At 45.2% G+C, this 27,081-nt stretch overlaps 2 protein-coding genes across 5 annotated transcripts in view; one reads left to right on the top strand and one right to left on the bottom strand.

The window, feature by feature from the left end:
• Nucleotides 1-1,089: 1,089 nt before the first annotated feature.
• MIA3 (MIA SH3 domain ER export factor 3) overlaps nt 1,090-27,081 on the bottom strand; it is a 37,757-nt gene continuing 11,765 nt past the window's right edge. The window contains exons 5-28 of one of the 4 annotated variants that reach the window (XM_054576619.1): nt 25,663-25,824; nt 24,385-24,530; nt 14,569-14,700; nt 13,679-13,700; nt 12,846-12,934; nt 12,496-12,573; nt 12,294-12,404; nt 11,246-11,317; nt 10,955-11,059; nt 10,164-10,286; nt 9,956-10,067; nt 9,097-9,152; nt 8,911-9,001; nt 8,623-8,761; nt 7,140-7,241; nt 6,449-6,509; nt 6,316-6,351; nt 6,174-6,241; nt 5,957-6,057; nt 5,665-5,799; nt 4,664-4,743; nt 4,484-4,555; nt 2,869-3,022; nt 1,090-1,957 (exon numbers count right to left, since the gene is read on the bottom strand). In XM_054576619.1, coding sequence (XP_054432594.1) covers nt 1,647-1,957; nt 2,869-3,022; nt 4,484-4,555; nt 4,664-4,743; nt 5,665-5,799; nt 5,957-6,057; nt 6,174-6,241; nt 6,316-6,351; nt 6,449-6,509; nt 7,140-7,241; nt 8,623-8,761; nt 8,911-9,001; nt 9,097-9,152; nt 9,956-10,067; nt 10,164-10,286; nt 10,955-11,059; nt 11,246-11,317; nt 12,294-12,404; nt 12,496-12,573; nt 12,846-12,934; nt 13,679-13,700; nt 14,569-14,700; nt 24,385-24,530; nt 25,663-25,824 — 2,558 coding nt within the window. In that variant the 3' untranslated portion in view covers nt 1,090-1,646. Of the gene's footprint in view, nt 1,958-2,868; nt 3,023-4,483; nt 4,556-4,663; nt 4,744-5,664; nt 5,800-5,956; nt 6,058-6,173; nt 6,242-6,315; nt 6,352-6,448; nt 6,510-7,139; nt 7,242-8,622; nt 8,762-8,910; nt 9,002-9,096; nt 9,153-9,955; nt 10,068-10,163; nt 10,287-10,954; nt 11,060-11,245; nt 11,318-12,293; nt 12,405-12,495; nt 12,574-12,845; nt 12,935-13,678; nt 13,701-14,568; nt 14,701-15,662; nt 15,937-24,384; nt 24,531-25,662; nt 25,825-27,081 lie in introns of those variants that run through there. The other 3 variants (XM_054576620.1, XM_054576621.1, XM_054576622.1) reach the window with 3 other exon arrangements.
• TAF1A (TATA-box binding protein associated factor, RNA polymerase I subunit A) overlaps nt 16,123-27,081 on the top strand; it is a 48,770-nt gene continuing 37,811 nt past the window's right edge. The window contains exons 1-2 of the mRNA XM_054576623.1: nt 16,123-16,560; nt 19,098-19,330. The gene's annotated coding sequence lies outside the window, so the exon portion shown is untranslated. The remainder of the gene's footprint in view (nt 16,561-19,097; nt 19,331-27,081) is intronic.

The following is a 27,081-nucleotide window of genomic DNA, read 5'->3' as shown; positions in this document are numbered from 1 at the left end:
TATTTGTGATTTAATCTTATTTATTTTCCATGGTTAAAAATAACTTGCTAGTGACTGGAGTTTTCCTGTTAAATTTCTTCTATTCTTGATACTAAATGGGAGAACCTATCAATGGGATCCTTTTGCTGAAGATCTATTACTTCTGAATTTTGAAAAAGTTATCTCCTTTCAAAGGTCCTTATCTTTCTAGAGTGGTCTATATATTAGTGGAAGATTTTGTCTCACAGTGAAGCTTTTGCTTTTTTCAATAGAGTATTCTTAGTGGATTCAGTACTGTAAGTGACCGGTCCTGGTGTAGGCAGTGTTGCATTGTAGAACTTCAGAGAATGGGCGCGTATAGGCAAGCAGCAAACAAGGAGACCAGCTCTTTTATAATTTTCATTAAATCTGAAACATCTTAAAATGTGCTATTAAGTTACTATAATTTAAAGCCCCTAAATAGTTAAGAAACATTGTTTAAAAGACATGGTGTAGTAACGGTACAGTAACACTATTAAGTATGGCATATAATCCCAGATTCTTAGACAGGCTAATTCTTAAATTTATGTGCCAACATTCAAATATTCATGGTGGAGTAGAATCAGTCAAAAAAAGGAATGAGTTCAGCCCATGGTTGCTGGCCTAGGGCATGTTTCAAGCCTTAAAATCCTAAATCATTCTTTTTTGTAATATTCTACTTTTCTGTTTTTGCCATATTCACTAAAAATTGCATAGGCAAGATATGGGAGAAATAATAGGCTCTATAATCTTTAATGAAAGAAATCTCCTTTTATGGTCACAAGACATTTTCATTTCTCTGTTGTGCGCCCTTAACGCAAGAACAGCACAAGCAACAGAACGTCTCGTCAAAGAGTTCTCGCTCCTCCTGTAAAGTCACGCTCAGGAAGTGAACGCGGCAGTTGCAGGTGCAGAAGGCCCGTGGGTGCAGTGCAGGTGGGCCCCGACTGCGGCCCCGGACAGGAGGGCCTGCGTGGGGCGCCCCAGCAGCTGAGGCCGCCCCGCGCACGGGGGCGCAGGCAGCCGGCCACCCAGTCACCAGCATCGCCTCCGGGCGCCCCAGCTGACCTCTCTCCTGGATGGCATGCGTCTCATGAGAAAACAACCCAGCAACTCAACAGACACTTGGGAAACATTAATAACCAAATTTTAATGAACCTTTACTACAAAGAACTTCAGCAAGAGGGGAGATAAAGTTCAGTGATCTTTTAGTAAACGTTTTTAGCGTAACAGTCCTTGCGACCAGATAGATACTTTAAAAAAATCAAGCTTATAAACAGTTGCTCTGCATCCAACCGGTATACACTAAAAATAGGATAATAAATGGAAATACATGTTCTTAAAGCATTTCCACAGGAAATGTTCATATTTTTCAAGACATACTAAATCATTTGACAGTTACATATGCTACATTAACTAAAACACAGGTATTCTTTATTGCACATTTCAAAGTTGGAAGGGGGCTGTAGCTTAAAGGGTGATTTTTATTTAAGGGGAGGGAATATATTTTTCATTGTTTGGCTCAAAAATGCAGGCTGCCAGGGCAGCTTAGTTCTAAAAACTAACTTTATTTAAGTTTCTGGATTTTGAAGACTGTAAGGAATAGCGCACAGGCCAGCTTCTCGCGGACCGGAAGTCGGAGGCCTGGGTCATGGGCTCTGCTTCAAGGCCTGGGAGGGGTCCTGGCTGCCGCTCTGCGAGGCCGGCGGGGGCTCCTCCCTGGAGCCCGGAGGCAGTGAGTCTCTTGCAGCAGGTGGAGGGTAATCCTGGGGGCCATGGCTTAGCGGGGGTGGTGGTCGGGGACCAGGGATAAAGTACTCGCGAGGGCCAGGAGAGGCCACAGGCCTAAAATGAGGGTGTCCCGGCACAAATCCTTGGGGGTCGAAAGGCACGTCCCGTTTTCCAGGTGGCACGCCGGGTGCGTATTCTCTTAGGCTTAGAGGTGGCCGCATGCCACGACCTGGGAACATAAAAATTGTGTCAGGTGACCCATGTGAATGTGCCTACGTTTGGGTGATTCCAGCTACGCTGATCCTTCATTTCTCCTGACCCTAGAAGCCAGGGAGTGGCATCCCCCCTGTGTGGGCCCACCAGACGGTGGCCGGTCAGGCTGGCGTTGCGGCCTCGGCCGGCCGGCCACAGAGCAACACGGCCCTGCCCGCCTTGTGTTCTTCCACTGCACATTCTGCCATCTCTGTCTCACAAGAGTTTGGTCTGCATTTGACAGATTAGGGGAAAAGGGCTTCACAAAAATAAACTTTCATGAAGGAAATTCCATGTCTACCACTCTATCAATTAAAATTCCTCGCAGTAGCTCAGCATGGACTTAACAAGCCATCAAAATCAAGGTGCCTGCCCTCCTGGAAGGGCCTTCCTGCGGTGCCAAATTAAATTCAGCAACATTCACTACATAGAGCTATTACATTCTACCTTGTCTTTAAAACTTCCTTCCCATTCATTCCCAAGTGGGGCGTGAGCGTTCAAGTTCCCTTTATACTGGGACCCCTTTATGCTGTACCACGCCTGTGGCAGTGCCCTCTAGGACCCCGAGCTCTCAGAGGTCGGAGGGAGGGAGACCTCTCCGGCACGGAGCCTGGGCGCAGCCAGAGAGGTCAGTAGACAGCGGCACTGTCATATTCTGGCTCCCTAGGAACAGCCCCTTTCTGCCGCCTACAGGCCACGGGGCCTCTTTCCCATCTCGGGCAGACGATGCAGTGCCCCATGTGCACTAAGAACCTTCAGGAAAAGTTAAAACGGACTCAGCCAGCTTTATCCTTTCGTTGCATGGCCCTGTGATAGCAACTGAAATTTTAGCAAGGAACAGGCCGAGAAGGTGATGAGCTTTACAGGTCAGTGACCCAACAGTCATACCAAACGGCGGCGGAAAGGGCCGGGGCCCGAAAGGCCCGCAGAGCTGAGGCGGTGGTCCGTAGCGAAGGGGCGGCGGCGGCACGGGGCCTCCCATGGGAGGGCTCATCACTGGCGCCCCCGGGAAGGGAGGCGGCCCTTCTGCGGCCATATTCACCTGCAGAGCAGAAACAGTTCATGTTCTGAAATGCTCCGGTGTGACAGACAAAAGCACCAACACCAGCACAAGCTGAAACCCAAAGAAGCAGGTGCCAGGCACCTGCCGAAGGGCAGGGCACAGTGCGTAAGGCTCCGCCCCTCCTCCCCTGCGTTCCCATCCCACAGAGGGCGGTGCGGGTGGTTAGACAGCACAGCAGAAAGAGTTTTCCAGATCACACGATCACTGGTCTGCATAAGTCAAAGGAGTCCCAACTAATTAAAAACAAATTCACACCGTACACAGGCAATCTGTTTCTAGGGCAAGGCTTCCCTCCATGTCTCCCTCCCAGCACCACCACAGCTCACTGTTTCCATGCTACGAATGGCGAGAACAAAAGGGAATAAAAATCCACTCGCTGCACATGTAATCACAGCTACCGTTCAGGGTGCCCTCACCGAATTCTCAGGTCGTGGAATCTCTAAGCGTGATCATCGTGCTTCAAGTGTGAACACAGAGAGTGCCGGAGAATGTGCTGGAGGCCATACAGCACGTTAAGAGGCTAGGGGCGAACTCAGGGTCAGGCCTGGCTCCAGGCCCGTGGCCTTCCCATCCGTCTCCCTCTAACAGAGCAATCTATTCTCTCTGAAGCCTTCTACTGCCAAGGGGTCTTGGGTCTCACTCAAGCTGCCCTTGGAGGAAAAGATCTGTCAGAAGAGGTGTGTTCCTGGAGCCCTGCACTGACACCGGCCAGCGCTTCCCAACAGAGACAGTGTCCCGTGTGTACGTTAGGCCAGCGCAGCGCGAGTATTAGTATTTACCTCCACTCGCCCAGGGATCCTGTGTAACGTGAGACACTGAGATAATGACTAAGCCTTTCTTACACGTGTTTTGATTTCAACCTGGGAAAGCACTGCCATGTATGACCGGAGGACCTCTAACAGCTACGCGAGTGACAAGAGGCTACTCTTGTGTGGACGTAATTTAAGGCTAGTACCAGGAACTGGCACAATAGTAATTACAGATTCCACTAGTCAGTCTTTCACCTCCAGCAAACATTCCTGTTACCACGCTGTAATTTCCGATTATTCAAAATAGGGTTTGCCCAGTATACCCCTGGAGACAGTCTTAAATAGCAGACTTCCAAGCCAATACGTAAAAACGACGAATTATGCAACACACAGTGACTCTGCCTTAGAGCCCTCAGCACTGAAGCGCACCATGTAAAGGTGGAGTGACGAGTTTGCACATTTTTAGTTAATTACAACACTCTCAATGGGTTAATCACCTAAGCAAAGCAGAAACGGGCAAACCAGCCAGTCAGACTGTGGCGACCCAGAGCCACTTCCAAGTCCAACACCAGGGTAGGATCACACTGCCGTGCAATCTAAAGCAAAGCAGGACAGGGCCCTGCCCTGCATGTCCCTTCCAGGAGCACACCAAGCCAAGGCCGGGTTCAGTCCTCGGCCTCCAAGTACTCACTGCTACTGGGTGCCCAGCCAAGGGTGTAATGCTGGGGACAGAGGGGCCTTCCGACTCTTGGGGAACAGTGTGCTTTTTAAAAAATAAATGACAGCACAGATATAACAGAACACACATACAGACCCTGGATGAGGCAGAGAGGCGCTGAAGCAAGAGGGAAATGTTCCCTGAAATGCGTACCTTGCCCTCCTCCATCCCCCTCGAAGGGGAGGCGCTCCTTGGGCTGCTGCTGGTCACGGCAGCTGCCGCGGCCCCCGGACCTGTGGAAGGCCAGAGGGCTGGTTTAGTCGCATTCCGACGCACAGTCTGAGGAAGAGGGAAAAGTCCTCCCCTCCCCGCCGCATGACCTCAGACCCTCTGAACACACTCGTCCCCACCACAGGCAGGTTTCCCGGTGCCTCAGACCAGGGGAGGCCAGGAAGAGGCGCGTCCACTGCACCGCGGAAAAGCAAGCACGAAGCCCTCGTGCGGATGTTCAGGGGGAATAAACCAACGGCGGACAGGCCAGGGTTCAACTCCACCCAGGAAGCAACGTTACAAATGGGGCCCCGGGGCCTCTGAGGGGGAATCACAATTTATGCAGAGACTTAAGTAAAAGAAGAGCCTCCCGGACAGAAAGAACAGCCACAAAGCCTGCGTGCGCACCCGGCGCTGCTGCCTGGGCGGACCTCTTCAGTCCGTGTGCAAGGACGGCCAGGGCTCGGCCGCTCTCACGGGCACGTTCGGCAGCAGGAACAGACTGACAGCGTTTCGCGTTATCCTGCGAGACGGCTGTAGGCTGCCTAAGTTATAAAGTCTTGAGGCTACTTTTATAACATTCCAGGAAGGAATTCCCTGGAAATTTAATCCCAAGACAAAGGCTTACACATCAGAGTGAAAAATTTTTTAAAAGCAAAACCAATACTACATATTTATTTGTATATTTACTTACATATAAATATATTTTACATATTTACTTATCTGTAATAAGTAATATTAGTAATAATAAATAGATTATTTCTGTTCTAAAGCAGATCTTGCAAGAGACTATTTGAAATGCTAGGAAAAATTAAGAAATTTTCTTCTCTATGTTGGACAGGCCTAAATTCTAAAATACTGTTTGCATTAGAATTCTCCAGGAAAAAGGGGAAAAACTCTTGAAACAGCTTGAAGGAGTGTACAGGTAACGCGTTAATGCTCACCAAATTCACTTCGGGGCACATCCCTCCGACTGAGCGTGGCGGAGAGCGGTCTCGCGGGCGGGTCTCTCAGCGGAGGGGAGCACTCTCCCCCACTCACGGGCGATGGGCCGAAAGAGCCGTTCTGGCTCAGGGGACCTGGGCGTGAGAGTCCACCGTTACCACTTTTGGGAAGCTTCTTTTCGTTCCTAAGTTCTTGGGGCTCTTGTTAGGCCATCACTTCTATGACACACAGAGCGACCTACACAGAGCCCACACTGAAACAGAGATGGCTGCGCTTCAGAAGTGCACCTACCTCTTCGTGGAGGGTTTTGTGTGTTGGGTCTTCCTGGCATTGGTTTAACAATCACAGGTTCCTGCTGCAGCATCGCCATCTTTTGGGTTAATTCCAATAATCTTAAATATAGAGAAAGAATGGACTTGAATATGAAACAGTTCTTACTAGCCACCCCACAGCGTAGCCTCAAAAAACTCTGAAGCGCTCAGAAAAAATAGGTATCCAAGTTCCCTACTTGTGTCTCAGGTTGGCTGCTTCCCTCTTCTCTTCGGCCATGGCTCGCTCTGCGGCACGGGCTTTCAGCTGCGGGGGGGAAAGACCCAGCCTCAGCGGGGGCAGGCAATGCACAGAACACAGGAAAGGGAAAAAGCTCTTACCCAGTTGTCGTGAGCTTTCTTCTCATTAGCAGCAATCTGAAGAAGACAACACGTCAAAAAACATGTTTAGTGACGCATTACGACGAACTGTATGGGGCCCCCAAAAATTCTGCGGCAGTGGCCAGCAAGTCACCTGGTCTTTAAAGGAGCGCTCTGTCTTCTGTAGCTCTTCCTCCAGTTCTTCAATTCTCCACCTGAGGATGACACTCACTTTTATCAAGCAAGCACAACTGAGTGAAATCTTAAACCGCTTCGCCATGTTCCGTTTAACTGTACCCTTACAGATTTCCTCCATAATACAGGGACATGTTTTACACGGTTACAATCAGAGTACAGTGTAATCAAAGCCGCATTCATTTCCTTATTTAATGGCTGGAGATTCTGTGTTGATACATTATAATTTCTTTAACTTCTTTGAATATCTTCCTGCATAAAATTTTTTCTTCTTTTAATTATATCCACAGAAAACCTTCCAAAAGCTGTGAGTTCTGGGCCCATCGATGGCACGGTCATTTTAGTGGTTTTTGATACACCAGATAGCAAACTGCCTTCCTAAAATAATTCCCTGCCAAATAAAACCACCCAGAACTGTGGGCATGAACCAAATTCCCTTACAGTCTTGCCAGTGTTGGGTATCGGGAAATTTTTGTTAAACATTTTTTTCCTTTGTTAACTTAAAATTTTTCTTGTGAGAATTCAATGTATACATACATGTCCCTCTGACCATTATTTATGCTCCTGTGCTCTTGTGTTCTACAAACTGTAAAAAATGTTTCTTTCTTTAAAAGCCAACCGTAGCTTTATACTGTAGAAGCTGAACTCACTTGTAGGTTTTTATTTCCTCGGCCGCCGAAAGCGCCTTTTCATCGGCAGCTGACAACCGCTGCTCTTTTTCTCGCCGCTCGTACTCTTCTTGACTCAGCTTCCTAAGAGAAAATCAGCTGTTGAGTGAAACTGTGTCTTTCTTCCAAGGAGCCCGAGAGCCCCCACTGAAATGTGACTGCTTCCCATCCCCTCTCAAACACACAGCCAGGCAAACAAATCCACGTGCCCCATGAGCAGCTTTCCTGTGCCTGGGATGAGGAACGTGCGCTTGCTTCAATGTGCAAAGCCAGAGTTCATCTACCTAACACAGTTAAGCTTCTTAGGATAAAGCTGGGAATAAGTCTCTCATTTCCTCCAATGGGAAGACCTCTCGTTATTTCCCTTATTTCTGTCAGGGAAGGGCTGTTCCCCAGTTCAGGACTGGTACCATGGTAAAGATGGCCCGCCGAAGAAAGAGCCCTTTAAAGCACGGCTCTGTCTGTGCGGTTAACCACAGGACACTTCCACGCTTCAGATCCCAAACTGCCACTGCTTATTTATGGGCTGTGGGGTTGGGATAAGGAAAGAGAGAGACCTAAGGATGGGCAAGGTCTGTTGAGTAAAAAAAGAATCCGACTGCCCCCTAATCGGGGCACTGCCTCCTGGGAACTGGGTTCAGCCACGTCACCTGCGAGCTCAAGGCCTCAATCTACCGTAACGTAAGTTACGACGATAGCGATGTTTAATGGTTTAAAATACCATTTCTCATTACTGCTGGACCTCTTCGCATATAATTCAGACTCAAAAGACACTTAACCTGAAACTCTCCATGAATCAGAAGCAAAATCAGAGAAGAGCTATAGTAAAAAAGGCTAATAACACCAAAGAGAAAAAGGTGTATGTGTCCTTAACTGCCCATTGAATACTTCAGCAAGTATTTTATGAGTGGCTATAGTACCTCAGTTACCTAGGTAGATACTGAGAGTAAAGTATGGACAAATGCTATTGTCACAGACTGTTCGCTACTCAGTCAAAGCTGACCAGGCACTGGCAAGACTTTGTGATCTAATCTAAAATCAGACAAGCAAGATGGACCGTCAGGTATCTACATAATGGAATTAGCACGCGGACTTTGAAATAATTATGCCTTCAATGTTTCAGGAAGTAAATGTCAAAATTAAGAAGTTCAGCAGAGGAATAGAAATTACAGAACTGAAACACAGTAACCGAAATCAAGAACTCAGGGAATGACTTTGGCAGCGGATTCAATAGCTGAAGTGAGATTTCAGCACATGGGAAGCTGGGATGGAAAAAAAAAAAATCCAGAACAAAGGAAAGAAAAGTGCAAGTTATGGAAAACGGGGTAGAAAGGGAAAAGGGCTACCCTATACTAACTGTAGAGGGAAATCAGCTGTTGATCGTCTTTAAAAAAGAGACAAAATGACTTTTACCGGTACACACGTTTACTTGCACAACAACACTGTTACCCCACGACCATCTTACTTTTGCAGAGCCATCTCCTTCTGCTGATAGAGTTCATTCAGAATCTCCACTTTCTGCTTCAGGGTTCTGTTTTCTTCTTCCAGTCCAGCTCTGACGGACTGCAGTGAATTGCGGTCATCTTCTAATTTCTTTATTTGGTCTGTAAAGGATAAAACACCTGAGCTGTGTGCGGGCACAAGGACTGAAGAACTTGCCGGGCTGGCGTGAAGAGGCGTGAGAAACATGACACAGGAAGCTGTTCTCTTTCCAGCGCAATTCTCTCTCTCTCTCCAGTATTTCGCAACCTACCTTCCAGGTTACATTTGGTGGATACCGAGGTTCGCAGCTTCAGCTGTAGAAGTTTTAGATCCTCTTCAACTACTGATATTTCTGTTTGTGTCTACAAAGTGGAGCAGAGAGAAGTGTTCTTAAAAGCAAGGCACAGTAGGAATCCACAGGCACTCACGGTACTCTGTTGTATCCGAAGGATTATACCCGAGAAACGTCCATCATCTGCTTAATTTGATTTTTCAGCTTCTCACTTCGGTCACCTAAAAAACAGAAGGTTTTCATTACGTTTTCGCCCCATGCTTTTTAACTACAATTTCCTTATTTCCCCCCAAACTAAGCAATTACCATGTTTAAATGTTCAACGTGAAAACAAATTAACAACAGAACTGATTAGTCTGCTTGACTTTTAAGAGAATCACAAACCTACAGTCAAAAAGTGAGAGTGCAATAAAACTGTTATCCATGCTGTTCCTGAGCAAGGCGGTTTATATGAGGCAAAGCTCTTTCCTCCCTCTCACATCTACCTCCACCCGGTCATGGATCTCATTTAGAAAGACCCACTCCCCCATCCTCCCTTGAATCTGCAAACAGGTGGGGTGGAACACACCCAGCATGCAAGCTGCATCCAACTTGAGAAACAGTATCCAGAAACATCCCCTCAGGAAGCAGGGCTATGCTTTAGCTTCCGCTCATGAGCCTAGTTACTTTATGGCTGCCACCACCTCACGACTCTGAAAATCGGTTGTGGGGCCCTAAGAAGCCACACGTCATCTCCATGAAGGTGAGAAATGAGTTTTTCTGACTGAATAGTGTTCATGACGTGGGTCCAGTGCACACAGCTAGTTCTAAGGTGGTGGAAAAGCCACATCAGTGCTCACCGCATGCCCGCTGTTCCACCTCTGCCCAAGGCGTGCACACACGCACGCAACGCATGCACGCTCAGTAGTGTGCCCGCAATGCTAAAGTGTGAGAGGCCACTTGGTCAGCCTCAAAGGAGCATCAGTGTAGTTAATTAAAGACAGGAAGGCAAGAGGAGGGCAAACCTCCCTGAAAGTGATCTTACCTCCCACTTCCCCATTTGCTAATTCATCTGACTCATTTCCTCTTTTACTTTGATGCTCAGATTCAGATTCACAATCTAACCGATTCAACTGTGTGATGCAATTAGTCAAAGCCTAAAAAAGAAGCCAAAGGGTATTAGAAAGAACCTCTCAGTTTTAATCCATCAGAGTTTGTGAAAATTCAGCGTGCATCCAAGAAAATGAACTTACATTGATATTATCATCTTTTTGAGTAAGAGCTACTTCCAAATCTTTCTGAGACTTCTCAAATGATTTGATTTGCTCACTGAGCTCAGTATATGCTTTTTTCAAGTCTTTGATTTCCTGCTGCAGCTGAAAAGTTTAAACACATGAATTTCCAAAAGTTAGGCCTTTTGCACTGGAGACATCAGGACCACGTGACTGAGACAGGTGAGCCTGGGGCCGTGCTCCTTGTTGCCCTGTCACGGTGGCCTGAGGCCTTGGTTAGGGGCCAAGGGACAGTAGCTCTAACCCCCGGAACTGCAGTGGGAATGGAAGAGCTGTCCAAAAAAGTGATCCAGTTGACTGTGTTCTTCAGAAAACTGTAGCCAATTCCAACCACTCACTTCCAATAGGAATGAAAGGGCACAATCTCAGTCTCCAGGACTCCAGATCTTGCAATCTTCCCTTGGGCAGTGAAGCAGTAACGGCTTAAACTAATTCTGTAGTTTAAGAAGCAAACCCACTGCCCCCTTGAGGCTATTCAAGTTCTTAACTGGATGGTGTCTGACAAGACAAAGCCTAAACAAACACTCTGCTTGCTATAAGAAATGGTACAGAAGAACAGAAAATCCAGAACAGATGGAGAATGTACACATGTACCCAATTTGGGAGCATAGTTTAAACTTTGCATGTCTAAGAATAGAATCCTGCATACATATTTCATTTCCTTAATAACAGATTCTGAAACAAAGATGTTTGAGAGGTAATAATATTCAGTTCTCTAGTTCACATAATCTATGACATTCATTTTTCTTTACCTGGTCTTTCTTCTTCTTAAGCTTAGCGTTTTCTTCTTGAACCCGATGGCATTCAGACTTCACCTTCTCTTCACTAAGTTTGGCTTCATTAAGGGCAATTTGAACCTAATCCAAAACACTCCCATTAGTGAATTCATTCCCTCCCCCCCAAAAAACCCGCACAAACAAAGAAGAAGTTACACTTTCCCAACTACACATCAGATAGTTTTCTTTTTTTTTCTTTTTTGTTTGCTCCTCAATAAAACTAAGACATCTTGTTACTCTCTCGCAGAAAACTGTAGGCAGCTTTACCTCTGAGAGTTCTGAGGCATTCATGGCAATGACATCCTTTAACTTGTCTAAAGATTGCTTGTTTTCCAGTATCTGCCATGTGGAAAAAAACACAAAAAATACATTAGGACTTCAGTAGAAACACTGGGATATACGCTAAAAAGGAAGAGCCATCCCCTAGGTATCAGGTAAAAGTAGGCAATCCACCCTTAGCCTACAAGAACAATCAAGAATGTAGAGATGAGGAAAAAAGAAAATAACTGGAGGCCAAAGTGTCTCATGCCACCAACAACCTTCCTGGCTATGAGATAATGGGGTCGATGACCAGATAAAAAGGTGAAGGCAAAGAAAATGAAAAATCTTTCAAGTACGCCAGTGCAAATCAATGCTTCTTCCTAGGGGGAGAGGAAAAAAATCCCCGCGGTCACTTGACAAATTCTCTTGCCTGAACTAGAAATGGCTGGACTGGAGAATAGGCCAACCTCACATACAAAGGACTTCCAAATAAATTAGGAAGATACCATATCCCCAAGGAGGCAGAGCACAGACCCCTCAGTCTTTTAACTGTGGTTGTGCATAGTGACTTCCCCCCAGAACACAGTACGCAAAGGATGGGAAGCTGGTAGCCTAACAGTGGAGCAAGCCTAACCGAGTGTGTCATATACAGGAACCCTCTCTTCTACTACTGCAGCTTTTATTTAATTCCAAAACCGTTCTAATATTAGAAGTTTCTTTTAAAAGAGAACCATGCTAACAAAACAAAGTACTAAAACTGGTCCACTGGGCTAGTTTCTTAGTTGCTCTCCATGTTTCGGGGGCTGAGCTAAGCAATAGGAAATTACCCAGGCCTGGGGACAAAAATACTTCCTGGAACCATAAAAATAATAACTTGTAGGATTAGCATTTAAAATTCCTTAAAAATGCACAGAAGTAGGTTTAACTTTCCTGATTCTGAATCTTACTTACTCTTGGAAAAGGCAGAGTGCAACTCACCCCATCTGCAAAACAGTTTGGAGAGAAAGAAGTTGGGAACCCAAATTATAGTAAACGCCCGTGGCACCGCTCTTACCAAGTCCTCGTTCTTGGCATTCTGTTCTCTCTCAGACTCTAACATGAGACGCAGGTTTTTAGCTTTATCGTTCAGATTCTCCTTAGCTTCTTCAAGTTCCTTGATTTTATCCTACAGAAAAATATAATACGATTAATAATAATTACTCATTATTTTCCTTTTGTTTTTAGAATGTAATCTCAAAAAGATAAGGGATTCTTACCTTGTATTTATTTGCTTCATCAGAGAGAATCATATTCTGTTTCTTGGTTTCTTGAACGTATTTCTTTGACTCCTTGATCTATTTAAACAAAGCATTCAAAATATAGAAGAATGGCACAGAACTTATGCCATTCTATGCCAGTAAGAATGGATCAGAACTTATCTCTGTTAAGTGACCCGCTAAAAAGAAAGTATCTTACACATATGATGATTGCTTCAAATTTGGATGGTTTTTAGGCAATAATGGAACTTTAAAATATTATTTAAAAATAGCATAATAAGCAAACTGTAAGACAGGAGGAGGAAATAATTAAAGCTGGAACCATGGAGGGGGGACTAAAAGAATTATACCTTCTGTTCATAATTTGACAATTTTTGTACAAGGTCTGCATTTTCTTTCTTGAGAATCTTTAACTTCTCAGAAATTTGCTGTTCAGTGACTAAAAAGGGGGAAAATACATAACATGATTATGATTACTAAATAAAACTGAATTACCCACTATATTAACAAAGAAATCTTTCCCTGCACTGTGAAGGAGAAGAATGTTTTAGCATAACTATTAGCCTTTATAAAGCAATTTGTAGTTAAGAGCAGTAAGGGTGTAAAAATGTTATTAAGATTTAAATAAACTATAACTAGAACCTTTATTTCAATGGGTTCCAATTAAAATTATTTCAGAGCTGGGAAATACAGTAAAGTATTTTAGCTTGATATCTTTCCCTTCATGAAGCACCTTTCTCTGTAGAAACTGTGATCATTTCAAATGTACACCACTTGCAAAGAGAAACAGAAAGTATAGCATGTTGGTTTGTATCTATTATTCCTCAAATTATCTATCTGAATAAATGAATATATTATACTGATTAAACCATTAGCACAGGAACACTGTTCACATGTAATAAATTTGCATCATGTCAGCATTTAAAGTCAATCTGCCCCAAATGAAACCAATCATCTTCTTCCTACTCGCAGTCTGTTCCAACTCATTCTCTAGCTCAGTGGGTAGCATCACCATCTACTCCATCGTCCAAGCTAGCAACCTGGGATTAGTAAAACATTTAGGAGGTGGGAAGTCAGACATCGGACGTCACTCTATCTATTTCCAGTTTACAAAATTCATATCAAACACCACTAATGAGAGAACAGTCGAAATGAAAGTAACAGAATCAGCCTAAATATTTACCTTGGTACACGTGACTCTTTACCTAAAAGAGAGAGAGGTGAAATCAAATTTGCTGTCAATGCATTTTATTATTGGCAATATTATAGTTCTAATACAACAGTAAAATCATAACAACAAGAAAATTTAATAACAATTGGTTGAGCCTCATGAGCCATAGGATTAGAAAAAGGTTAAAAGGCATTTCAAATGTTAATTGGTACAGATACGCCATAAATAATTTCTGAGAGATAAAAAGCAGTAAGGTAAATACCTCATTTTGCAACAAAAGACACATTTATATGTCTATTAAATGAGCACCGATCTTATTAAATAAGCACCGAACTTTAAAAATGAAAATGGATAATATTTTCCCATTAAATATACTAATGCTTCATTTACCCGAAATAATCTGACAATCCTGAACAGCCAGGATGGGGTGTAGAAATAATGATAGTTCAAAAAGACAAAATTAAATGCCTATCTTTGTACTAAGATATGCCTCTTCCTCTCACCAGAAGACAGCTTAGAAGTCCTGTTCAAAGTTGACTACTGGCTGAATTTAAAAGTCTAAAAAGCTAGATCACCTGATTTTCCCAAACCCTTAAACATAGTGGTCATAAACCTGAAAGGGAAAGGAGACCGCTACTGGAAAATGCATGAGCAACAAAGACAGCGAACACCTAAATCACCCCCTATAGATAACACTTAATTATGGGATAATAAAATCTAAGCAATGCGGCGGGGGGGCGGGGGGGTGTTACTAAATGTCCTTGTAACCCATGATTTATTTCTCTTTCAAACATCATAAAAGGTGATAGAATACGTCACTGAAAAAGAAACAAATGGGACTGTGACTATAAAATATTCCTGATATTTATGAGTCAAGCTATAAGTTAATTTAATTTACTCACAGCAAGGACGGTTCTCCAGAAGAAAATGACGAATGAAACAATTCCCAAGAAGGCGGTGATAAGCACAGGCTTCCATGGCAGTCCATAAAAATCAGGTGCAGACTGAACATCACCAGGCAATGTAGAAAGCAGCTGAACAGGAATATTAGACACAATAGGAAACCATAAAAAACTGGCAACAGAGCAGCCACAAAGAATCACAGAGAAACTTCTAAGTCAACCTCCATCAGATACCTATCGCCTCAAAAATCTTCAGTAGCTTCCACTGCTTCAACAAATACTGGCGGCCTCACATTTCTCGCTTGCTTTGAAATGTTTCTAAACATTATGAATCTAAATGTCTTTCAGTTGTGCATAGATTCCAGTCTGCAACACCACACACCACATCGTGCTTCTAACACATGTCTAGAATCCCTGTGGATCACACTCTTCCTTGTTTTTTAATGTCTTAAAAGCCACATAAAACAACTGAAATACTATAAAGTAACCAACTTTTACGGTTGCAGATACACCCAAAATGATAATAAGTAACACAAATAACGTGCTTTTCCTCTAAGATTTTAAATCTTAATTCTATTCCACTCTTTCCTAAAAACAAATGCTGTGGCGGTTCAGACAGCTGATACTGGCCTAGGCCTCTCTGAATTTAACCGTCATCTATAAATCTCAATGCCCTACTTTTAAACGCTTTCTCAAAGATGGTGCAATACACACCTGCCCACTTCTCCACCGTTTTCGCCGCCGGCTAGAAGCACACAAGCAACTGTCGGAGGCCCCTCCCCCAACAGTGCCAGGGTCACTGGAAAAGGCGGACCCACAGGGACGTGATGATCGCGGCTACGACAGCGATCACCTACCAGCAAATGACACAGCGTCTGCTACACCGTAAGTGCTCACTAAAAAGTGAAGGGGCGAGGACACCGCCTCAAATACACGCCCACTGGTCCCCTTAAACAGCACTGCAGGGTCCTGCCCGCCTCGGGCCCGACACTCCATTTCTCCCTCGCCCCGTCCGTCGGGGCCCCCGCTGCGCTCAGAACGCGCCCACCAGCCTGCCAGCGCTGGGGTCCCTCCCCGGGAATGGGGACCGTCACCTCCAGGAGCTTGGCTATGAGCGCTGCGTAGAGCACCGACAGGGGTCCCAGAAGCTCCGAATCCCCCGCAGAAGCGGTGACAGAAGGCACAGTGGCAGGTACTGAGTCCATTGTGTGGGGATGAGCGGAGACGACGCCTCTCCGTGTTGCAGCACCGGATCCCCCTCTCTCGTCACCGCTTCCTCCCTCGGAAAGGACCCGAGGGGAGTGTACTGGGAATGAACTTCGCCTTCCCCACGCAGACACCTTCCACCCGGCACCTTCCGCGAAACACGTCATCGGACCCGGCCCCCGGGCGCACGTAAACGTGCCAGCGGGGCCGGCCCCGCAGTGGGCGGAGCTCCGGCGGAAGGAGCCAATGGTCGCGCGGCGGGGGGAGCGGAGCGAGCAGACCTGCGCGGAAGAAACCACGCGCCGCGCCGCGGGGAGGAAGCAGACTCACCTGCGGGGACTAGGCGACTGTGCGATCCGGGGGCGGCCCGGGAGCCAAGGGGAGGAGAACGGGTGGGGCCAGCCACTCTCGCCGGCCCCGAGCGAGAAGCTCTGTCATTGTAAGCAGAGACTCCAGACGCATGTCGCCTCTCCTGCCCCGTCCAAAGGATCACCGCTGTGACCCGGTGGCCGGCTCCTGGGAGAGGCCTTCCTTCCCCGCATCTCCCGTGCCCTGCCCACGGATCCCCTCCCCGACCCCAAGAGGCTCACACAGTCTCACGTTGTGGCTGATACCCCTTAATAAGCCGTGTTCTAAGGAATCGGGGTATTAGCACGCCCGTGCCAGTGGGTTCAGTTCTGGGTCGCACACCTGACGGTTTACGGGCCTTACGGAAAGAGACAAGCGTTATGAAGAAACTGGGGACATAAACCTGGAGAAAAAAACAATTTTTGCAGCTCTTCAAAGGTACGTCTTTGGGTTGAATATAGAATCAATTCAAAATAGTAAAGCAAGAGCAAGAGGGGAAAACCCCGAAAAAATCGGAGAATGGAGGGGGTGGGACGGAAGGTGAAGACAGACTGTAATTTAGCGTGGTTCTGGCCCAAGAATACAGACTAGAAAATCTAGAAATGGACCCAAGGGCGTTGGAAATGTGGGATACAGTAGAAATTAGTTGGGAAAAACGACATTTTACTAAATGGTGTTGGCATAACTAAATAACCACATGGAAAATGATAAAATGGTCTTTTTCTCACTGTTCATAAGAATGAATTTTAAATAGATCAGAAACCTGAACGTAAAAATACAAACAAGTACTAGGAAAAATATGGGTGAATTTCTCGATGTAATTATGTCTTCAAATCCAAGGGGAAAGATTTGTAAAACGTGATTACTTAAAATAAAAAAAATTGGCCAGCCCCTGCACACACAAAATACAAAGTAAGCTAAGTGTGAGGACACCCTGAGGAAAAAATATTTGTAACGTATATGGACAAAGGGTTCATAGTCCTAAAATATCAAGAACAAATAAATAGAGAGGAAAATGACCAGCAAGCCTGTAGAAAAATGGGCTGAAAAATGAACACAGTTCTCAGGAAAAGAAATAGGAATAGCTGACAAACATATGGAAGCATGCTCTGCCTCGCCCATAGGGGAATACAAATTAAACCTACGTGAGATTCCGTTTCTCACTTCCATCAGCGAGATCCAAACATTTAACAACACACTGCGGGCGAGGGAATGGAGGGGAGACAGGAACCCTCACAGGCTGCCGTCCATTCTGTAAAATGGTCCCACCCCTATGCCTGGGAATTGGGCGTGACTCCCAAAGTGACCTGTGTTTATTTCCCTACTAACAGAACAATCCCACTTCTAAAGATCACAGGTTACAGAAGAACAAAAGTTGAATACCACACACAATACTATGTTACTCCAACACTATGATAACAAAAGACTGGAAGTAACCAAAATGCCCATCAAAAGGAGAGCTGTTGAATGCACTAAAGTATACTACGAAACCACAAAAAAGGGACTCAAATAATTCTACATGCCGTTAGGGTATGGTTTCCAGAATAGTTTTTTAAAGGAGGGGTAGAGAAATGGAAAATACTATTATCTAAAAAAGGAAGGAGAGACAAACATTTTTATGGCTTGGAGGCAAAGTTGACATGCAATAAAATACACGTATTTAAAGTGCACAATTTAAGTTCTGACCTGTGTATACACCTATGAAACCATCATCACAGTCCACATAATGAACATAAATCCGTCACTTCCAAGTCCCCACATCCCCTCGATAATCCCACCTCCTGCCATTAGCCACCCCTCCCTAGCCCCACCGCAGAATTTTTGTCATCGCAGATGAGCTCACCTTTCCTAAAGCTGTACGCATATGGAGTACTACAACATGCGTTCTGTTTTCTCGGCCTTCTCTCACTCAGAATAACTTGAGATTCATCCATGATGCTGCATATATCGATAGGTTATTTTATTGCCCAGTGGCATTTCATTTGTGTGGCTATATCATTATTTTATTCACCTGTTGACAGGTATTTGTTTTTATTTCCAGCTTTGGCTTTTACGAATAGAACTGCTATGAACAAATCCTTCTGTGAATGTGTAATTTATTTTCTCATGGATAAATGCTTAGCAGAGGGGTGGCTGGATCATTTGACAGGTGTGTTTACCTTCTTAACTAACTGACCAGCTGTTTTCCAAGGGGGTTGTACCATTTTACATCCCTACATGTATTTACATACATGTATTTACATCCCTGTATAGTATTTCCAGTTCCTCCACATCTTCTCCAACACCTGATACATCAGTCTTTTTAATTTTAATCATTCTAGTAAATGAGTAGTCATAACTTATGGTGGTTTAAATTCATGTTTCCCTGATAAATATCGACGTTGAGTATTTTTTATTGTGCTTATTTGCTACTGATATAACTTCTTTGGTGAAGTTTTATTTTACTATCTGCTTTCTAATTAATGAGCTCTCAGAGTTCTTTATATATTCTGGATATGTCTGTTATCAGAAATATGCTTTGCAATGACTCCCTCCCAGTTTATGTCTTTTAACTTTATTATCAGTCTTGAAATCAGGCCATGTTTGTGCTATTCTAGGTCCTTTGTATTTTTTTATATGAATTGTAGAATCAAACTCTCATTTAAAAAAAAAAAAAAAAAGAAGTCCTGCTGGGATTATGTTGACTCTGGTGATCAAACTGGGAAGCTTAACAATATTTGTCATATCATTTGTCACAGTGACAAGCGATAGTTTAACAATAGTCGTCTGACTCATGAAGAAGATATACCTCTCCACATATTTGGGTCTTCTTTGTTGTAGACCTATCTATTTTTCCATGTAGTTCTATCAATTTTTGCTGCCTGCATTTTGAACATCTGCTATTTAGGAGCACAATAGTCAGGACTGTTTTGTGCTCTTGATTAATTGACTCTTCTATCACTAGAAAATAAATTTTCTTTATCCCTGGTTCTCAGGCTTTTGGACTCTGCCTGAATTACACACCACCAGCCTTCCTGGGTCTCCAGTTTGCAGAGCGCAGAATGTGGGACTTCGCACCTCCCTCCGTACGTAGGTCAAACCCTTATAATAAGCCTCTTCCGACATACAGGCACACCTCTCTGCACGGCGCTCCACAGATCCTGCATTTTCACCAGCATTGAAGCCAAGCCCTCCGCTAGCAAATGATTGTGACTTAATGAAGGCCCAGGTAATGGTTAGCATTGTTTAGCAATAGACTCTTTTTAATTAAGGCACAGACACTGATTTTTTTAGTCATCATATTATACCCTTAATAGACTACAGTATTGTGTGAACACAACTTGTATACGCAATGGGAAGCCAAAAAACTCATGTGAGCCACTTTATTATGATGTCATGTCCCCGCAGTGGCCTGGAGCCAAACCTGCAACGTCTCTGAGGTATGCCTGTATGTGCCCAGCCGCTTCTGCTTCTCTAGAGAACCCCGACGGAGACAATAAAGCATTCCTGAGCTCTGTTCTGGGATGCGGGTCAATGACTGAAAAACAGTTTGATTTATTTCGCGCTTGCCTTTAGGTTGATTAGGGGAGACAGGAGCAGCCCTGAGTCTGAGCAGGGCCCTTCTGAGCAGCCTGCCCAGTCCCCCTAGGATTCTAAGGCCCTGTCCTCGCACCGTCAGGAGCTGTGGCCTGGCATCACTTAGACGCTTGCTCTGACCTCCCGTAGTCCTGTCACACGCAATAGTGTGCCGATCAGTAGTCTGCTGAGTGCCCCAAAGGGGCCTTTCAGCGGGGTACCGGGTTCTCGGCGGGGCTCTCTCCTCGGTCTTCTGCCCTGCGAACTCGCGCTGCCTTGCCCTCCCTCACCCGGCTCCCTCTGCGCACCCCAGGCTTCCCCGTTTCCGAGCCTCAGCCCGGGCGGTCGCAGTGCAGCGGTAAGTGGGGACAGACGGGGGGGGGGGGCTCCCAGCATTTATTCCTTGTCTCCCTGGAAGTCCTGTTCTTTGTTACTTGATGCCCAGTGTCTCAAAAACTGTTGTTTCATTTATTCTGTCTGGGGTTTTTTAAGTTGTTTGAGTTAGCAGGGTAAAGTCGATACCTGTAAATCTATCTTGGTTGCATGCAGATATCATTTGTTTATTTTTAAGTGATAGGACAGATAATGATACTAGATTTTTTTATCTGTAGAGGAGGGTAACAACGGGTTGGATGGAACTGGGTCAAAAGGTAGCCTCTGAGAAGAGACCTCGTTTTACAAGTTCACTTTGGATCTTGTAAATATGTTAGATAATTATAAAACAAAAACATCTTAAAGAGCAATCCCTAGACACTGAAAGCAAAAATGAAGCAACCTGTGCATCAAGTTGGTGGCAGGACAATAGAAAGGAATTACTTCGAGCATACCCTAGTGGAGTACAGCATAAACACAAAAAGAACGGCAAAATATTTTCAATAACATGATGATGGTAGTGTTGATACTGGTATTTTTAATACTGTTGTGTGACTATTGTAAAATAAAGTAAATAAGTAATTATGTTAATGTTATTTCCAACATGAGAGAAAGAAAACACAAATGGAAGACAGATGAGGTTAAAAAAAAATCCTTCTGGTGTCCTGAATTTTGATTGTCAATATTCACCCACGAAAAATCCCACACGTATTTCCTAGCTCTGCCCCCTGAAAAGGCCCAGAAATGACGACCAACTCAAAAGCAATGAGCGATCTTGGTAACCAGAATGCAGTCTCTCAGCACCATTTCCCATGAGCAGGAATTAGGGCTCCACAGACAAATAGCTCCTGACCCCGATGACCAATTCAGAAAATATGAAGAACCAGAGAAACATGTTCGGTCATAGCAGGGCGTGCAGACCTCAGTACGGGGAGGGAAAACCAGGCGGAGGACGCCAGTATCACTGAGGAGGCAGACATCAGAACTCAGGGAGACCGAGGTCCCTGAAACGCCCGGAGAAAGACACCTGAGACGTCAGGAGAGCTCCAGAGAAAGAGAGTTCCAGAAAGTGCAAGGGGGGTTCCTTCAGTCTTGGACGGAACTGAAAGCAACACCTATGTAAGGTAATATTGCTTGAGGATGCCCCCCGTGCCCAAAAACCTACAGACCAAAAACAACAATAAAAAAAACTACCAGGAAGCTGGGAGCTGAACAACTCTGAGTTAACACTGGGCTGAGAGACGTTGGTGCTCCAGCGAGCCAGGGCGCCCTGACCTTGCTGAACGCCCAAGTACTCAGCAGATTCCAGGAGAATCACACCTTAGTGGCAGGGCCACGCTCGCCCTAAAGGCTTCTATATATACCTCCCTAGCAAATCTTTGAAGTAAGACTAGAAGGATCAGGCTGATCCTCAAGTAACTTAACAGACAACCAAAACAAACTTCAGCACTTTTTAAAGGAAGCCACTAAAATCTGGGCACTCAACAATGCAATATTCACAGTACTTGGCATAAAAAAACCAAAACACGAGACATGCAAACAAGCAGGCAAGTGTGTCCATAACTAGGAGATAATCCATAAAAATAGGCCAAGAAACTGCAACGGAGATGACAGCTTCAACTAGCGTACAAGGTCTTTAAAACTGTTATTTTAAAATATACTTAAGAATTTTTTGAAAAAATAACAAAACCATGACCACACTAAGGAGAGAAATGGAAGATATAAAAGTAGAACGAAGTGGAACTTTTAGAGAGAAAAAATAATATACCAAAATGAAATAATCTGCAGTATATATGTGGATGCGCTGAAAAAGGGGTGATTCGTGTGACGTCACCACTCTACGCAGAACGACTTGCAATTTATTTCTGGAATTTTTCACTATTTTTGGACCGCACTTGACCACAGGTAACTGAAACTACATTAATCAAGACTGCAGATAAAGGGGGACTACTGTATATATTTGTTAAAATTCACTGAGCTGTATTCCCAAAATAGGGCCATTTAAGTGTATGTAATTTATAACTGGTTAAAGTTGCTTTAAGACGTATCAGCTGAATACAACATCTGGACCTCAACAAGATCCTGCTTTTGAGTGAGGACAGTTTTGAAAAGGAGGGGAGGGGGATTCTGAATGTGCCACATACGGGGGGAGACGAAGGAATTACTGTTAAACTAAGTGATGGGTCCGCGCATTCCTTTTACTATTTTCCCTGCTTTTGTATGTTTGAAGCGTTCCATGACATAACACTTAAAACAATTAAAGCATAACTTTGAATATGTAAGGAATTATTATGTAGAAAAGGAATTAGAAGACCTCATATAGAAGAAAATTTGGAGGCAGTATAAGAACTGAACCAGCCAAGAGCCTCGTAAGGCAGGCCGTTCCCACTAGGAATTCCTGATGCCCAGACTCCATCACCAGCGTCAGGGCTGTAGGAGCGGAAATTACTGCAGTTAGTGAGAGGCTGGGCTGGCTGCTCCCTAAGGTCTCTTCTAACCATGAACTTTAATTAACTGTTGATCTCCGAATCTGACTTCCGATGTAGTTTTCCTAATCAAGTCAGCAACCCATTATTCCCCAATTATCTATACTTAACTTGATACTTCACAAAAACTATTTCACATATTCCCCATTTTCATAGATACTTGCTATGACCTTAAGACTTTCAGAAATCAGAATGATGCTTTGTAACTCCTAGAATCTTTTATTCCTAACACAGTCCTCGGTAGGCATTGGGCCATCAATATATTTTGACAGTACCTTTCAAAGCAATGGTACTTTGTCACATTATACCCTTTTCTCTGGCCATTCATGTCTGTGTCTTCAAACCCTGGACTAGAACTGCAGTCTGTGCATACTTATAAATAAAGCAAGTAAAGAATGTCTCCCACACACGGCAGCTGTTACACTTCTGAAGTGAGGATGCATTCTGATAATCGAATGTGAATTCTGAGACTCCCTTAGTCACTGAAAATTTCATTACTCTAGCTCACAGGTCATATACACCTTCCCCGGTGCTGCCACCCCAGTAAACAAGGAGAATCCTGAAATCGGTCTGGTTTCCTTCCGTCTTTCCCTTCCTGGGGGCCTTTCTCCTGATTTCTTGGTAGCTAACGTCTTTATACTGCCCTCTGAGCACCCACACGAGAAGTGGCGGGGGGGGGGGGCGATGCCTACAACATGCTGGCACTGTGCTAGATATTTTATGTTATCGACTCGTGTAATTCTTACAACAATTGGAGTAGGTATTACCTGCATTTTAAAGATGAGGATGCTGATATTCTAAGCTTTGTAATTTGTCCACGCTTCTAAGTGATGTATCTGGGGTTTGAAACCAGACCATCCTGGCTCAAAACCCATGCATTTTACAGAACAGCAACAACAAGAACAACAAAACCCTTTTCCCTACATAAACCTTGAAATAACAGAACCTAGAGGAAAAATATTTTTGTCCAGGAGGATACTTCATAGCTCCAAGGGCAGCCTGGCCTCCCGCTTCTAAAAGCTGCCCATTGCAGTAACCAACCAAGAAGAACACCCAATTTCAAAAAACACCACAAGGGGGAGCTAACACCTAAAAAAAGATAAATTTCTAGACAGATCAAACATCTCATCTGGATTCTGACTTCGTTTAGAAAGATAAATCTGAATGAATATTCTAGCATAAGTGACTCTTTCTAAGAAACAAATCTGACCATACCCCTTTCCTGCCAAAAACTTCAAAGGACACCCATCCCTAACATTCTCAGATAGCATAATATGCAACTTCCTTTATGTTTGCCCATCTCCCCTACTCTGCACGGGAACACCAGCAAGCCTTCCCCTGCCTCCCCATCTCCTAGAACATGTTATTTCTCCAGACTGCACACTGCCCGGTCTCCCTCCCCCAGCCCTTCTATTCAAGAGCAAACGGCACATCAAACTCCCGCTGGTCCTTCAGCTCTGCTCAAAACTTCCACCTCAGCCCACTTCCGACCTCCGCTGACCATCTTTCCACCACAATGAATCAATTTATTCAACACAGGGCTCTACCATCAGTGAAGCACTTCTCGTTCTGCCTGCACGACACCCTGTGCAACTGAGCACCCTCACGGCCTGGCGGGAGGGGAAGGGCCATGCTGCTGCGGAGCCGTGGCCCCCGCGCCGCCGCCCGCGGCAGGTCCTCCCCAGGGGCGGGACTGCGCGCAGCACGTCAAAACCGTGCGCCTGCGGCTTGTTGCAGAACCGCAGTGGATCAGGAGTAATTTCCATACAAACGTTTTACGCTTTTCACCCCGTGTCCAGAACCAACTTAAAAACATGCTACTTGAAGAAACTGTACATGTCACACTTACCGTCTTAGTTAAATAAAACGTGAATGACTGTATTGAGAGAATTGTATTTTCCAAAGGCATGACACTTGCTGGCTCGTCGGCAGGTATTTCCGGTTCCATTTTTCCATCAGCCGTATTGTCAGGAGTGCTTTCCGTTACAACTCTCTCTACAATTGAGGAGGGAAACGAACGTTTTATTTTATGCTTTAGAGCATGAGTGGTTTCTCTTCACCTAAAATATTTATGGAGTGTCCCCTAAATAGCAGTCACTGTGCCTGCATCTGTCACTCTCAAAGACACTTACATAGCGAAAAAAGTTCAGAATTCCCCTTAGAGTTATGATGCCCTTCAATTATACGAGGACCATCTCCAACACACTCTCCCTACCAGATTAGCCGAGCACAGCGAGTGTCTAGTGGGAGAGCAGCTCATTCTGTGACTTCTATGCTTGGCAGGGGGTTAGGGAGACCAGCCCAGGGCTGCCAGGCCTTGCAGTGTCACAGGGTGAAGCTATACCTAGGCTTCTAGACCTTCAAAAACACAAAAACAGTAACGATGTCCTGTCAGCATTCTGGAAAGACAAGACAACACAATCAGCTGCTCTTCTGACATCCTGCCAAAACGAGTGAGCTACAGAAAAACTAGGAAGCTGTTGACACCAGTAGTAGGGTTGCATTTTTTTTTATTTTGTTTTTAAAACGACTTTCTCAACTCAAACAAAATGAGCTGCTCTCCCACTAGACATTTGCTGTGCTCTGCGATTCAGCTACTATTCACTGACGTCAGTCTGCACTGCACTATTATGGACCGTACTGTTGGCTGTACTCTTACTTGGTGGGGGGTGGGAGTGAGGTGTGGGGCGGAGGGAAATCCCTGAATTTGTGAGGAGCATGGCTCTCAAACATCCACCTTCCGCTGCTCAGAATTTCCTGGAGCGCCTGCTACGTTCAGATTGCCGGTGGCCACCCTCAGAGCCTCTGATGCTCCTGGTCTGGTTGAAAACCGCCGTTTTAGAGCGTACGGCTTTCAAAGTATATTTTAGTTTAAAATTATTCGCACAAGCTAATGCCAGCCAGTCACTGGCGTGTGGGTTGGTTACAGTCTCCGGCCTGATTGCTGTGATGGAGCACCACGTGTCTCCACGCCTGCTTTTCGTTCTGTTCTAGGATTTCTGATTACTGAAATCCATTCCTACCTGTGTTACTCTCCCCTCTCCTTCCGATCTTTAACAACAAATCTCCTCGAAGCTCTTCTTTATGACATGCCTCTGTTTTGTAGAAAAAAACGAGCAAGCTTTACCTGGCAGTGCGTCTTTCTCGGTATTCAGCTTCGGTGGCGCTTCTAAGACACTCACGTCACTAGTTACGGGCTCATCCGAGTGGCTATGCTCTTCAGGAAGCTGCATGTTAGGATCCTCGGTGCTCTCTTGGGGGACGTCATCTTCCAGGGGCGGCTGTATCTCTGCGTGGGGGAAGAGCACACTGGCTGGCGGAGCTTGCTGACACCCCCCATTCAGTTCCCCGCCCCCCGAGCGGCGCCCCAGCACCCGGCTCCAGGGCACCCCCGGCCCTGCCCTCCGGGTACTGGCAGCCAGGGACCCGAGTGCGCAGGGAAGGAAGAGTCTCAAATGCTTTTCCTTCACTGCAGAGATGGCTAACCTACTAAAAATGACAAAGAACTCCTTATGCCAAAGTATTTCATAAATAGCTAAATATACTTACAGCAAGGACCTCAGTAGCCTAACTTCCTTTGGCCCACACAGATAAATGTGCAAAAGAGAATCCCAGTCAAGAGCAAAAATATGAAACACCTCTGCTACACAGAAGTGAGATGAACTCTCGCGCACACAGGCCTGGCTGTCTCAGAGCCGGTACAGGGAAGGGCGTCTCACACGGGCAGCCTGCGGAAGGGCCTCCACACGGCCTCCGAGGACCTCTGACAGAGAGAGGACCCCTGTCCACCCCTAGCGGGCTCCACGCATAGCCCGGTGTGACCCAGAACAAAGGCGGATTTCTCTGAAACCCCTTAATGTACCTGAAAATTCAAGTTTTACATCGCAATCCGATACACATCTGCTTTAATGAAATGCAGAGATGTTCCCTTCCCCAGATGCTCAGGTACATTTGGCACTGGCGGCGGGCTGGGGGAGAGGAATCTATCCTGTGCCTTTATGTCTGCCCACCTGCTCCCCGTCTCCAGACCCTCGGTTCAGATACCTCGACGGGAAAAGCATGGGGACGTTGAAAAGAGTGCGCAGCTAGGGACCAGCTGGCACGAGGGGACTGGCTCAGGGTCAGGTCAGCCACTGTCCACTGAACGGCTTCTGTGTGTCAAGTGCGGCGTTAGAACTGTGTGTCCTGGTTCTGTGCTTGATCTATGAGAATGCGGGAACCCCAGGGCCCAGTCAGACGTGGCTGACCTAGGTGACTGCCCCAGCGAGGCAGAGTGAACACGACAGCCACAACAGACGACAGCTGGGGCAGTGAAGAACCTCAGGCGAGGCATCGATTGAACAGTTACATCTGTCAGTTCTCGGTCCAGCAGCAGCTACTTCATGATTAAGAAACTGTTCACAAAAGCACTTTCATAATTTTCCATGAAGTATGTACTTTGTTAACAGGTCTATTCAATGCATCTTTTTCTTGTTTCTATCTTTATCTTTTTATAGTTTCTTTCTGAAAATGCTACCATTCTCCACTACTGTAAGGAGAAAACGGG

The sequence above is a fragment of the Pteronotus mesoamericanus genome, unplaced genomic scaffold, assembly GCF_021234165.1.
Source record: "Pteronotus mesoamericanus isolate MK-2021 breed Mesoamerican mustached bat unplaced genomic scaffold, CSHL_Meso_final contig_347, whole genome shotgun sequence".
NCBI lineage: Eukaryota > Metazoa > Chordata > Mammalia > Chiroptera > Mormoopidae > Pteronotus > Pteronotus mesoamericanus.
This window is presented reverse-complemented; position numbering and strand designations above follow the sequence as displayed.